We start from the raw sequence: 14,855 nt of genomic DNA on the forward strand, positions 1-14,855 counted from the left end.
TTGGCTTCTGATTCAACCACTCCTCTCTACCTGCTGGCAATGATAAGACCACACAACCGCTGGTCTCCTGGAATCTCCATGAGGACTCAGTCTGTGGTCCACCTGGCCACTCAGTGGTAGAATGAACTGTACGGGTGTGTTGGGACAGAAAAGCTGCTGGTTATCCACAACAACTTGTCCTATTAGCCTAAAGCATATTTTCTCCTCATCCTGTGTTGTGTTGCTTTAATTGATCCTATTTAATTTATTGAATTATTGTTCAATTGAATTATTATTCTTGTGAGTTTTTTCCCCTGAAGTTTGTGTTGGTGGAAGTCTGAGACTCCCAAGGCTGATAGTGCTACTATTCACCTCTCTCATCATGCTTCTGAGAGTTACAGGAGTGACAGCAATGGGTCCAGTGAACTCTTGAGCTCAGAGTCCATGGGGATTGGGAGTGAGAGGTGCACACGAGCCAATAGGAGAGATTAATCTCCACTGAGACAAATTACAAATGATTTATCCTACTGTTAAGACCCCTCTTAATGATTTGTGTGGAGTGGTGCAAGTGGGTGGATGTCAACATTTCTTTTGACAAATACCTACTATTATCAATTATTACAGTAGCCTAGGCCTGTAATGAAATTTTGACATTTGAATTGCAAACTGGCACTGTCCAATAGAACCACCATACAGTGACTGTTTATGTTCCTTTTGTTTAATATTTCAGGGCTGTGATTGTAACTATGTTTTGATGAGCAAGCATCACGAGGTTAGGACACCCATTTTAAAGCATAGATAGTAACAATAAATGATGAGCTCCCAATTTGCGCCTGTGGTTTGTTCTTCTATGCATGAAGCACCGCCCAGGCTTTTGCTCCCCACTACGCAGGGAGAGTTGCAGCAGCAGCATTCTACAGTGGCTACGTTACCGTCACAATTTTAGTGCATGCAAAGACCATACCTGCTAATGCAAAACGGCACTCAAGTCGTCAAATCGGGAAACTAGCGGACTACGGGTGTCAGAGTGGAAGGGGAACTAACGGTGGAGACTCTGATGATGATGAGGATGATGATGGTGAGGATGATGATTCTGTAAGAGAGTTATAAACATGAATACAGTATTATGTGAAAGGGGAAGTAGTTAGAGATTTATACATCTTTTCTTGAGTTTGGATAAAATGATGAACAGTCACAAAATGTTGGTGTACAATAATCTGCACCTTAACCGATTGCATTTTGCAGTGCTCATGTACTACATTATGACCTTGGATATGAAAATTATCATTTGGTCTTAATCATCATCGTATATGATGCTTATGTTTGTGTGGTTAGTGGTTGCTGATACTGTGCCTCAGTGCGCGTATGGATAATCGCAGCCCATACACAAGTAGTCTAGCCTACGCACGGCGTGCAGTGGAGGCGAGGAAGTGGGAGCGAATGCGCGTTCTTATGGAGGGACACACAGGGCTTCAACATGGCCTCATCACGATATGAATGGCGCTGGTATATTCTATCTTACCTTATCTTGTTTGTGATTTACCTTTTCTTTAACATGTCGGCCATCGTAGGATATGGCAGTCACGGAGCGTCAGATTGGTGCTATACATTCTAAGGAAAGGTTCCTTGGCCTCGGCGTTCTCTCGTTGTAAATTCATTTTTATTGGCATGTTGTAAGACACATCCCGCTTGTCCGTTCTGTTGATTAGCCTACTTGGCAATGGTGCTCGGTTAAAATAAATGTGGCCTTATCACAGAATCTTCTTGATCTGGTAGGATTGAAAGGACGCGATTTCAATGGACTAGAATAATATAATATAATATATTAGAATAACGTCATTATTCAGCATGTAAGCTCTAAATGGCTGTGTAGATAACATGTTGTACTGCCCAATATGTCATGTATTAGAGCTAGTGGGCGCGATGAAAACAAAAAGCATCATCTAGCATACTGTAAACGAACTAGCATATAGCCTAGTAATGTAATTATTTATTATCAAATGTAGAGTTGTCTGTCTTGCTTTTTTTCTTCAATATTGACCCTCTTGTGTACATTCTTCCATGCTTCTACTGTATCTCACTGTAGGCCCCGTGGTGCCACATAGGCCTATGGTTGTATTTCCATTAAGTGATTGACAATGGGTAGGCCTAAATAGTATGACAAATGGTTATATGGATATTGTTTTGTAATGTAGGCCTAATATAATGCAGTTTGCCTTTTCATAGTGACAATTCTACAGATGCTATGAATATGACAGTATGTTTTTGTGGTGTGTAAGTGTGTGTGTTTGTGTGTGTGTGTGTGTGTGTTTGCAACCTAATGCAATATATACCTACTGTTTCTCTGCTGTATGGAACGCTTACAGTTCATATTACAGGGTCCCAGGGGAAAAAATTGTGATGCAATGAGTCTCACAGGAGATAAAATAGCTGTATTGCAAAAAGGCAAGAGTGTAATAACACTATTACTGTCAGTATGCAGACATTCCTTTAAAAAAAAAAAACATGGTTATTCATTAGTTGTATTATGAGGAAGCCAAAGGTAGGTTGTCATATCAACACATGGGTGTGCATATTTAATGCAGGCAGGGGTGCATTCACATGGAGATGCATGTGAAGCAAAAAATACCTCTTTATATTCTTGAGCTTGTGAGTTATAGTGGAGAGTGAGCACTCTTGACACATTTATCAGGGACATGTTGACTTGTTCATTAGTATATTACTGTGAGCGCTTGTCTGTTTTCATCCTGTTGTATCTCTCTTTGTTTGAGCTATCACCTTTTTTGTTTCACTCATGATGTTATTAGGATTTCAGAGCTCAGGCAAGGGCACCAGTGGTCTATTGCATAAACTTTGTTTAAAGAAATGTTAATTATGTTAATAGCCTACATAAAGTCAGTTGGCCCTCTGTAACCTGGAATAGGTCATGACATTAAAATGTGAATGGAGGGAAGGTCAATTTGAGTTTTTCTCTGCATTATATATAGAAACGCTGTTGAGTAAAACACAAATTATGGCAAAGTTTGTTGCTTGTTTTGGGATTATGACTATGGCTATGTTTTAGGGATTTATCAACCATAACAGCTCAGCTGTGTAATCCGGGTCACGGCACCAATGTAGCATCTACCAGTCTGCACCCTGTTTCAATATGGTGCTCCGGCTCCCCTTTGCCTGCATCGCACTCCAGCCAACTACACAAAGCTTTCTAGTGCTATAGGCTAGCCTTTATGTTTATATTCAGCTTTTTACACTATACTGTAAAATGTTGAGTGTTGAGAAAATAAAAGATTTGGTTGACTTTCCCTCTTTTCTGGGCATCTTTAACTGCTTTTCGTAGTAGTTTGACTGAACCGTGTACTACTGATCATCTTATGTAACATTTCTCTTTTACACTGGGGAGAAGTGTATTATGTACAGTACAGTAAATCTGTTTTAGACAGAATAAGGCCAATTACAGATGTTGCCGACAAATCCAGGGACATTTTGTGAGAGGGAGGGGCAAGACAAAAGTGGCACAGGTGTAATAAAATATTTTACTCCATTGAGGGTGATGCAATTAATAGGGTCGTCAAACTGTGAATTTGTTTTGTTTGACCTGGCTTTTACAGTGGCAATACAGATGGAGAAATATAAACACAATCATTCCTCTTCATTAGACTTCATTTGAGCAGTTTTAGATCTCCCCACTTTAATGTCTAAACCCCAGATTGAGATTGATAATCTGTAGAAGGAGGTATTCCCTGAGGGTGGACACAAACAGGCATGTGTCTGTTAGGATATCATCGCTGAGTCGTCTCTACCAACTACTCGATCTTATACTTAATCATAGTGTAGTGTCCATTGGTGGTATGATCGATGGTGGAACGAAACTTGGGTGTCTTTTAATTAGTGTTGGAAATTATATGGATGGGGACAGTTGGTTGTGTTTGTCTGGGCACTAATGGGTGGATTTAATATTGGAGAAGATTAGAGCAAATCTGAACAAATTGAAAAAAAGAAGTAATCCACAATGTGTTTATCACATTGGCATTGATTATAACGTCCCATTTGTTAGGTTAATCACAATGAATCGAAGATGTTTAATTCTTCATAATACTGGTAATTTGTACAAAAATATATATATACATTACTGGTCAAAAGTTTTAGAACACCTACTCATTCAAGGGTTTTTCTTTATTTTTTACTATTTTCTACATTGTAGAATAATAGTGAAGACATCAAAACTATGAAATAACACATATGGAATCATGTACAATGCTGTCATCAAGGTAAAGGGTGGCTATTTGAAGAATCTCAAATATAAAATATATTTGGATTTGTTTAACAGTTTTTTGGTTACTATATGATTCCATATGTGTTATTTCATAGTTTTGATGTCTTCACTATTATTCTACAATGTAGAAAATAGTAAAAATAAAGACAAACCCTTGAGTGAGTAGGTGTTCTAAAACCTTTGACCTGTAATGTATATACAGTGCCTTCGGAAAGTATTCAGACCCCTTGACTTTTCCCACATTTTGTTACGTTACAGCCTTATTCTAAAATTGATTAAATAAAAAATGTCCTTAGCATTCTACACACAATACCCCATAATGACAAAGCGAAAACAGGTTTTTAGAAATGTTTGCAAATTTATGAAAAATAAAAAAACAGAAATAACTTATTTACATAAGTATTCAGACCGTTTGCTTAGAGACTTGAAATTGAGCTCAGGTGCATCCTGTTTCTATTGATCATCCTTGAGATGTTTCTACAACTTGATTGGAGTCCACCTGTGGTAAATTCAATTGATTGGACATTATTTGGAAAGGCACACACTTGTCTATATAAGGTCCCACAGTTGACAGTGCATGTCAGAGCAAAAACCAAGCCATGAGGTCGAAGGAATTGTTCGTAGAGCTCCGAGACAGGATTGTGTTGAGGCACAGATCTGGGGAAGGGTGCCAAAAACATTCTGTAGCATTGAAGGTCTCCAAGAACACAGTGGCCTCCATCATTCTTAACTGGAAGAAGTTTGGAACCACCAAGACTCTTCCTAGAGCTGGCCGCCCGGCCAAGCTGAGCAATCGGGGGAGAAGGGCCTTAGTTAGGGAGGTGACCAAGAACACAATGGTCACTCTGACAGAGCTCTAGAGTTCCTCTGTGGAGATAGGATAACCTTCCAGCAGGACAATCATCTCTGCAGCACTCCACCAATCAGGTCTTTATGGTAGAGTGGCCAGACGAAAGCCACTCCTCAGTAAAAGGCACATGACAGCCCGCTTGGAGTTCGACAAAAGGCACCGAAAGACTCTCAGACCATGAGAAACCAGATTCTCTGGTCTAATGAAACCAAGATTGAACTCTTTGGCCTGAATGCCAAGCTTCACTGTCAGCGGCTGGGTGCAGTGGGGAAACGGAATCAGGCGCAGGACACAGAACTGAGAGATAAATGGCTTTACTAGAATCCAAGTAAACCATAGCAAACCCTCCACGCAGGGAAGAGCAAAACAACAGCTCAACAGACGACGTAACAAAGAACAATCACGCACACACTCAGGAGGGAAAACAGAGGTAATATAGGGAAACTTATAAGCCTAATGAGTAACAGGTGCGAACAATAAAGACAGAACTAGTGAGACACAGAAACATCGATCGGTGGCAGCTAGTACTCCGGTGACGACGACTGCCGAAGCCTGCCCGAACGAGGAGGAGGGGCAGCCTCGTTCGTATCCGTGACAGTACCCCCTGACAACACCGGCCTCAGGGACGGCCTCAGGGACGGCCAGGAGGACGCGGAGCAGGGCGAGTCGGATGACGATGATGGAACTCCCTTAACAGGGAGGGATCGAGGATGTCCCTCCTGGGAACCCAGCTCCGTTCCTCCGGACCGTACCCCTCCCACTCCACGAGATACTGCAGGCCTCCAACCCGACGCCTCGAATCCATGATGGAACGGACCGAGTACGCCGGTGCCCCCTCAATGTCCAATGGGGGCGGAGGAAATACTGGGGTCATGGGTGGCTAGCCAGGGAAGGCCCAGCACCACGGGAAACGCAGGAGTATCAATAAGGAAGAGACTAATTCTCTCTTCATGACCCCCCTGTGTCTCCATCCGAAGTGGAGCTGTGACCTCCCTAACCATACCTGACCCTAATGGGCGACTATCTAGGGCACGTATGGGGAAGGGCACATCTAACGGCAATATAGGAATCCCTAATCTATGTGCAACCAATCTATCCATGAAATTCCCAGCTGCGCCGGAATCTACGAGTGCCCTATGCTGGGAATGTGAGGAAAACTCAGGGAACATAACATTAATCATCATGTGAGCAACAGGGAGCTCTGGGTGAGTTGGGTGCCTACTCACCTGGGATGGTCCCCCAGAACCCTGCCTGCTGCCTCGATTCCATGAGGGTCTTCTCCTGCACCGGCCCGCAGTGTGTCCTCTGCGGCCACAGTTGGTGCAGGAGACCACCCCCTTGCTCGGTCTCTCCGCATCAGCACTTCCAAGCTCCATAGGTGTGGACTCGGAAGTGCTGGGGGATGGACTGGACGGACCCTGATCTGGACGTCCGCGGGTAGCCAACAGGTTATCCAGCCGGATCGATAAATCTACCAGCTGGTCCAGGTTAAGATTGGTGTCCCTGCAGGCCAGCTCCCGACAGACGTCCTCCTGTAGACTGCATCGGTAGTGATCAATCAGGGCCCTCTCGTTCCATCCCGCGCTGGCTGCCAGTGTCCTGAAATCCAGGGCGAATTCCTGTGCGCTCCTCCTTCCCTGGCTGAGGTGAAACAGACGCTCCCCCGCCGCTCTCCCCTCAGGCGGATGATCGAATACGGCCCGGAAACGGTGGGTAAAATCCTCATAACGAACGGACTCAGCGTCTATTCCACCCCACTCCGCGTTGGCCCATTCCAGGGCTCTGCCCGACAGACAGGAGATGAGGGCGGACACACTCTCGTAACCCGAGGGAGCCGGGTGGATGGTGGCCAGGTAAAGTTCCACCTGGAGCAGGAAACCCTTACACCCGGCAGCTGTCCCATCGTATTCCCTCGGGAGCGAGAGCCGAATACCACTGGACCCAGGGTTTGAGGATCTTGATGGAAGAGAAATCGGCGAAGGAGGAGGTGTAGAAAACCAGACTCTTTCCCATCGATCCATGGTGTTGATCACTTGATCCAGAGCCGAACCTAGTCTCTGCAGCATGGTCACGTGCTGGTGGATGCGTTCCTCCACCGAAGCGCTGGGATCGGGCGTGCCTGCTGACTCCATAACGGGTGCGTGATTCTGTCAGCGTCTGGGTGCAGTAGGGAAACGGAATCAGGCGCAGGACACAGAACTGAGAGATAAATGGCTTTACTAGAATCCAAGTAAACCATAGCAAACCCTCCACGCAGGGAAGAGCAAAACAACAGCTCAACAGACGACGTAACAAAGAACAATCACGCACACACCCAGGAGGGAAAACAGAGGTAATATAGGGAAACTAATAAGCCTAATGAGTAACAGGTGCGAACAATAAAGACAGAACTAGTGAGACACAGAAACATCGATCGGTGGCAGCTAGTACTCCGGTGACGACGACCGCCGAAGCCTGCCCGAACGAGGAGGAGGGGCAGCCTCGGCCGTATCCGTGACATTCACGTCTGGAGGAAACGTGGCACCATCCCTACGGTGAAGCATGGTGGTGGCAGCATTATGCTGTGGGAATGTTTTTCAGCGGCAAGGACTGGGAGACTACTCAGGGTCGAGGCAACGATGAACGTAGCAAAGTACAGAGAGATCCTTGATGAAAACCTGCTCCAGAGTACTCAGGACCTCAGATTGGGGCGAAGGTTCACCTTCCAACAGGACAATGACCCTAAGCACACAGCCAAGACAACGCAGGAGTGGCTTCGGGACAAGTCTCTGAATGTCCTTGAGGTGCCCATCCAGAGCCCGGACTTGAACCCAATCGAACATCTTTGGAGAGACCTGAAAATAGCTGTGCAGCAACGATCACCATCCAATCTGACAGAGCTTGAGTGGATCTGCAGAGAAGAATGTGAGAAACTCCCCAAATACAGGCGTGCCATGCTCTTAACGCCATACCCAAGAAGACTCGAGGCTGTAATCACTGCCAAAGGTGCTTCAACAAAGTACTGAGTAAAGGGTCTGAAAACTTATGTAAATGTAATATTTCAGTTTTTGCTTTGTCATTATGGGGTATTATGTGTAGATTGATGAGAAAAAAACTATAATTTAATCAATTTTAGAAGAAGGCTGTAACGTAACAAAATGTGGAAACAGTCAAGGGGTCTCAATACTTTCTGAATGCACTGTATATATAAACTCAGCAAAAAAAGAAACGTCCTCTCACTGTCAACTGCGTTTATTTTCAGCCAACTTAACATGTGTAAATATTTGTATGAACATAACAAGATTCAACAACTGAGACATAAACTGAACAAGTTCCACAGACATGTGACTAACAGAAATTGAATTATGTGTCCCTGAACAAAGGGGGTGTCAAAATCAAAAGTAACAGTCAGTATCTGGTGTGGCCACCAGCTGCATTAAGTACTGCAGTGCATCTTCTTGCTGTGAGATGTTACCCCACTCTTCCACCAAGGCACCTGAAAGTTCCCGGACATTTCTGGGGGGAATGGCCCTAGCCCTCACCCTCCGATCCAACAGGTCCCAGACGTGCTCAATGGGATTGAGATCCGGGCTCTTCGCTGGCCATGGCAGAACACTGACATTCCTGTCTTGCAGGAAACCACGCACAGAACGAGCAGTAAGACTAGTGGCATTGTCATGCTGGAGAGTCATGTCAGGATGAGCCTGCAGGAAGGGTACCACATGAGGGAGGAGGATGTCTTCCCTGTAACGCACAGCGTTGAGATTGCCTGCAATGACAACAAGCTCAGTCCGATGATGCTGTGACACACCGCCCCAGACCATAACGGACCCTCCACCTCCAAATTGATCCCGCTCCAGAGTACAGGCCTCGGTGTAACGCTCATTCCTTCGACGATAAACACAAATCCGACCATCACCCCTGGTGAGACAAAACCGCGACTCGTCAGTGAAGAGCACTTTTTGCCAGTCCTGTCTGGTCCAGCGACGGTGGGTTTGTGCCCATAGGCGACGTTGTTGCCGGTGATGTCTGGTGAGGACCTGCCTTACAACAGTACCTGTGCCGCAGGTGTGATGTTCGGATGTACCGATCCTGTGCAGGTGTTGTTACACGTGGTCTGCCACTGCGAGGACGATCAGCTGTCCGTCCTGTCTCCCTGTAGCGCTGTCTTAGGCATCTCACAGTACGGACATTGCAATTTATTGCCCTGGCCACATCTGCAGTCCTCATGCCTCCTTGCAGCATGCCTAAGGCACGTTCACGCAGATAAACAGGGATCCTGGGCATCTTTCTTTTAGTGTTTTTCAGTCAGTAGAAAGGCCTCTTTAGTGTCCTAAGTTTTCATAACTGTGACCTTAATTGCCTACCGTCTGTTAGCTGTTAGTGTCTTAGCGACCGTTCCACAGGTGCATGTTTCCTTAATTGTTTATGGTTCATTGAACAAGCATGGGAAACAGTGTTTAAAGCCTTTACAATGAAGATCTGTGGAGTTATTTGGATTTTTACAAATTATCTTTGAAAGACAGGGTCCTGAAAAAGGGACGTTGCTTTTTTTGCTGAGTTTATATATACAAAAAATTTGTAGGTAGATAAGTTGGTCAAAAATCAGATATGGTCGCCAAGACTTGACAGTGCCCTGCTGCCCTTTTGCTAGAAGTTGAATGAGAAAATTAGAGTACTAATGAGCCCTTACCCTCCTCTCTCCTCCCCTCTCACCCCCCCCCCATTTTCCCTCTACCCTCTACCCCCTCTCTCCTCTCACCCCAATATCCCATTTTCCCTCTCCTCTCTTCTCTTTCCCATCTCACTTCCCTTCTCTCCTCTCCCCTATCCCCTCACCCCTCTCCCACAGTTGATCAGTGGAGGATCCATCGTCAGCGCTGAGGCAGTATGGGATCATGTCACCATGGCCGACAGGGAGTTGGCATTTAAGGCGGGGGATGTAATCAAGGTCCTCGATGCATCAAATAAGGACTGGTGGTGGGGACAGATTGACGATGAAGAAGGATGGTTCCCAGCCAGCTTTGTGAGGGTGAGTGGAGCCATCAACGATTTTCTCATTCTCTGCTGCACCGTGTCTTGCCTCTCAACCAGTACACAAGGGTTCACCACATATGCACAATGGTGTGATGGATTATCAGTGTTGGGGAGTAGTAAACAACTACATTTTGCAGTAGCTTGGTGGTAGTTGAACTAAATTCAAATCAAGGTAGTGTTTTCAGGAGTTAATAACTTTTTTTGCCATGTAGCGGTGTAGCTAACTACTGGAACTACACACTACATTTTTTTTGCAAAAATAAAAGAAGGGTAAAGTAGGCAATAATTTCCTTTCTTTTTCGGCATCAGACCTGCCTAATTCTAACTTCAAACATAATTTTTGTGATAATAGGCTAAATAACACATTATGTTAACATATGACCCCAAAGTGATCTATTCTTGCAATTAGTAGAAATTTCAGATCTATATAATAATCTTTCACGAAGTAGTTTGGATGAAGTGAACTACTTTTTCAAAGTAACTTTAGTTAAGTAAACTATTTTTTCTTCAGGGTAGCTTTAGTGTAGCTTACCTTCTTCCAGTGTGAAGTAATTGGTAGCTTGGTAAACTATATTTTCAGAGTAGCTTCCCCATTACTAATTTGCCATTGCCTTATCATTGATAATTGTTGATCGACTGCCCCGTTTTGAAGGCAGATATTTTAGGCTTTGATGATGATGATATTTTGAGATTGATAAAAATATTATTATGCCATGGTAATCTCACAGGAACTGAACATATTTACTCTCCAAATGAAATACTGTGAAAACAAGAAGAAGAAAAGTGAGAAGTTAATACTTTGGGGGGTTATCACTACTAACCTTCTCAATCTGCTAACTGTAAAAATGAGTCTGTCATGTTTTTCTCTCCAAAGGTTGAACCCCACCTACCACAACCTCAAACAAAACAGGTTTTCTATATCAACCCTATAGCAGCTCCAAGGTTCCAAAACACAACTACCAAGGTGCGTTTAATAGTTTCAGCAAGTATTTAACAAGCATCTCACTGCACATTGAACCACCCCATATCTAACATCTTGTCGCTTTGATACTACTGATCCATTTGCAGACAACACCATGCTTCAAGTGTCAAGCTTTTAATGGCATTAAGGTTCAACTATGGTATCTCAAACAAATATAAAGAATAGTTATTCTTAATTCTTAATTGATAAAGTGCTTCCATCAGAATCTAAACAAACAATAGAAATGTGTTAATTATCAACTTGGGAAAGGTGTAGGAAACCTTTTCCAAATTGGCCTTGAAAGTGAGTGGTGGCCTCTGCCTTGCTCTCCACTCTCTCTCACACATTCTATTTCTCTCATTCTTCTTTCACTCTTTTTCTCACTATCTGCTCTCTCACTAAACTGAAAAGTGAGTACTGAGGCACTGATTAATCGCAGATCTGAATGATGAAACATGTATGACCACCCTTTTAGCAGAGGACAGGGCATATCAAACAGGTGGATAAAAAGAGCAAGGATTGATGAGTGACTCAAATAAAAGCTATTTAATGGTTATTTTATGTAACTGGATTTGTTGGCATGTTGAAAGTTATTTTCAGTACATTTTCTAAAATCTTAATAGTATTTCTGGATTCTTGCGCCCATCCTATGAATTTATCATATAGTCTTTGTCCACTGGTTAATGGAAACAGAAAGAGTTGGCCCTAAATAGACACCCGTGGACAATGTACTCAGGCTGAGATAAACCATGTACATAGAGTACCATCAAGCACTGAGACAGACCCAGCGCCAGGATCTGAAATCTGTAGCCTATCTCTGCTGCGCTGTATCAGCGCAATGAACAGCACCCTAAAGCTAGTCCGTTTTGGTAATGAATAGAGGCTACAAGATAGAGCAATTCACCTATTCAAACAGCATATGTGAATGCAGCCATACTCACAGCTATCTTACCAAAATAATGATAAATGATGAAAGTAGTAGCCTAGTTATTCATGCATGCAAACAAAAATACTGAATAGCACACTCTTAGAAAAAAGGGTTACAAAAGGGTTCTTCGGCTGTCCCCATAGGAGAACGCTTTGAGGAACCCTTTTTGGTTCCAGGTAGAACCCTTTTTGGTTCCAGATAGAACCCTTTTGGGGTCCAAGTAGAACCCTCTGTGGAAAGGGTTCTACATGGAACCCAAAATAGTTCTACCTGGAACCAAAAGAGTTCTACCCAGGACCAAAAAATGGTCTTCACAGGGTTCTCCTATGGGGATAGCCGAAGAACCCATTTAGGTTCTAGATAGCACAGTTTTTTCTAAGTGTGCAGTTTGGCTTAGAATACCGACACAACTGCGAATGCGAATAAATGTGAACAGAACAAAACAGCGGTACCAAGTAGTAGGCCTAGTAAACAAAATATCAGATCGATAAAGGCATGGCACAATCTATATTTAGGCTAGTTACATTAAAGTAAACAAAAGGCGAATGGAGATCCAAATAACCAAAACATAAATAACCAAAACATACAGCAGCCTACAGCCTACTACAGTGAGATGCAGCCATGCACAGCTGTCTTGCCAAATAAATAGGCCTATACAGGCCCGCTTCAAACATGGAAAATCATGGCACTCGCTCATGAGTTCAGCAACACGTTGTAATATGGCACAATACACTTCTGTGAATCAAATTCGACCCACGTAATCATTTAAGCAATGCCAGCCTACCATAAACACGTTTCCAATACGTACAGTTCCATTTACAACAACACAAACCAATAGGCTACCAAGAAAACCATAATAGAATGTAGCTTAAAAAAGTAACGTCCCTTTTTCAGGACCCTGTCTTTCAAAGATAATTCGTAAAAATCCAAATAACTTCACAGATCTTCATTGTAAAGGCTTTAAACACTGTTTCCCATACTTGTTCAATGAACCATAAACAATTAATGAACATGCACCTGTGGAATGGTCGTTAAGACACTAACAGCTAACAGACGGTAGGCAATTAAGGTCACAGTTATGAAAACTTAGGACACTAAAGAGGCCTTTCTACTGACTCTGAAAAACACCAAAAGAAAGATGCCCAGGGTCCCTGCTCATCTGTGTGAATGTGCCTTAGGCATGCTGCAAGGAGGCATGAGGACTGCAGATGTGGCCAGGGCAATAAATTGCAATGTCTGTACTGTGAGATGCCTAAGACAGCGCTACAGGGAGACAGGACGGACAGCTGATCGTCCTCGCAATGGCAGACCACGTGATGTTTCGGTACATCCGAAACATCACACTTGCGGGACCGGTACAGGATGGCAACAACAACTGCCCAAGTTACACCAGGAACGCACAATCCCTCCATCAGTGCTCAGACTGTCCGCAATAGGCTGAGAGAGGCTGGACTGAGGGCTTGTAGGCCTGTTGTAAGGCAGGTCCTCACCAGACATCACCGGCAACAACGTCGCCTATGGGCACAAACCCACCGTCGCTGGACCAGACAGGACTGGCAAAAAGTGCTCTTCACTGACGAGTCGCGGTTTTGTCTCACCAGGGGTGATGGTCGGATTCGTGTTTATCGTCAAAGGAATGAGGGTAGCACCGAGGCCTGTACTCTGGAGCGGGATCGATTTGGAGGTGGAGGGTCCATCATGGTCTGGGGCGGTGTGTCACAGCATCATCGGACTGAGCTTGTTGTCATTGCAGGCAATCTCAACGCTGTGCTTTACAGGGAAGACATCCTCCTCCCTCATGTGGTACCCTTCCTGCAGGCTCATCCTGACATGACTCTCCAGCATGACAATGCCACTAGTCTTACTGCTCGTTCTGTGCGTGGTTTCCTGCAAGACAGGAATGTCAGTGTTCTGCCATGGCCAGCGAAGAGCCCGGATCTCAATCCCATTGAGCACGTCTGGGACCTGTTGGATCGGAGGGTGAGGGCTAGGGCCATTCCCCCCAGAAATGTCCGGGAACTTGCAGGTGCCTTGGTGGAAGAGTGGGGTAACATCTCACAGCAAGAACTGGCAAATCTGGTGCAGTCCATGAGGAGGAGATGCACTGCAGTACTTAATGCAGTTGGTGCCAGAGCGTGCGATTTCAGTCTGCAAAAACTGGCGAGCAACACTAAACTCAGCTTCCACCAAATCTGTTTTGCTTAGATCCAGCAGTTGTTTTACCTTTTTCACATCTAGAAAGTCATGGCTCTCTGGGTCAAGGACACACAGGGCCTCCACCAGTTGGCTGATGCGTTCGCAAAATCGTTCTGACATTTCTGACACGTGCTGAAGACGTCTCTTCTCCTATAGTTCTCCTGGCCTACTGTACTGTCCACCAGATTTTGCTGGAGATTTGTACTTTCCTAACTTCGTCGTTTGCTTGGAGCTGGTGGTGGTGCATCAAATCCTTTGGTACTATCAGTAGCATTCTTCCAGTTAGAATACCCAGCTTGGGTGAAGGCCTTGTCTGTGTTTGTTATGGCGAGGTCTTGTGTTTGTAACATATATTGGCATATGCCAGAGGTGCTTTATACCCATCTTCTTTATGTGCAGCCTCTCAAAGTATGGTTTGCTACCCAAATAGTGGTGAAGGACAAAACAGCACAACCAATAACTAACTTACAGTAGCTGTTCTCATGGGGTTAATGACCACCATCAAAGTTAAGCAACTACCTCATATTTGCAAACAAACAGTCAGATATGTCGGGATGATTGAGCAAAACTCTCTGGAGTAAATGTTTCAGCCTCATCTTTTTTTAATTTGACAGAATCTACAGACTGATCACACCTCATTTAATGTGTAGAT

General features: G+C 44.3%; 1 protein-coding gene across 3 annotated transcripts in view; it reads left to right on the forward strand.

Annotated features, from left to right (window-relative positions):
• Nucleotides 1–857: 857 nt before the first annotated feature.
• Nucleotides 858–14,855, forward strand: part of LOC121579943 (rho guanine nucleotide exchange factor 9-like) — a 31,088-nt gene continuing 17,090 nt past the window's right edge. Inside the window, exons 1-3 of one of the 3 annotated variants that reach the window (XM_041894951.2) lie at nucleotides 859–1,057; nucleotides 9,934–10,113; nucleotides 10,993–11,082. In XM_041894951.2, the coding sequence (XP_041750885.1) occupies nucleotides 1,037–1,057; nucleotides 9,934–10,113; nucleotides 10,993–11,082 (291 nt within the window). In that variant the 5' untranslated portion in view covers nucleotides 859–1,036. Of the gene's footprint in view, nucleotides 1,058–1,375; nucleotides 1,486–9,933; nucleotides 10,114–10,992; nucleotides 11,083–14,855 lie in introns of those variants that run through there. The other 2 variants (XM_041894952.1, XM_041894953.1) reach the window with 2 other exon arrangements.

This window comes from Coregonus clupeaformis, chromosome 13, assembly GCF_020615455.1.
Source record: "Coregonus clupeaformis isolate EN_2021a chromosome 13, ASM2061545v1, whole genome shotgun sequence".
NCBI lineage: Eukaryota > Metazoa > Chordata > Actinopteri > Salmoniformes > Salmonidae > Coregonus > Coregonus clupeaformis.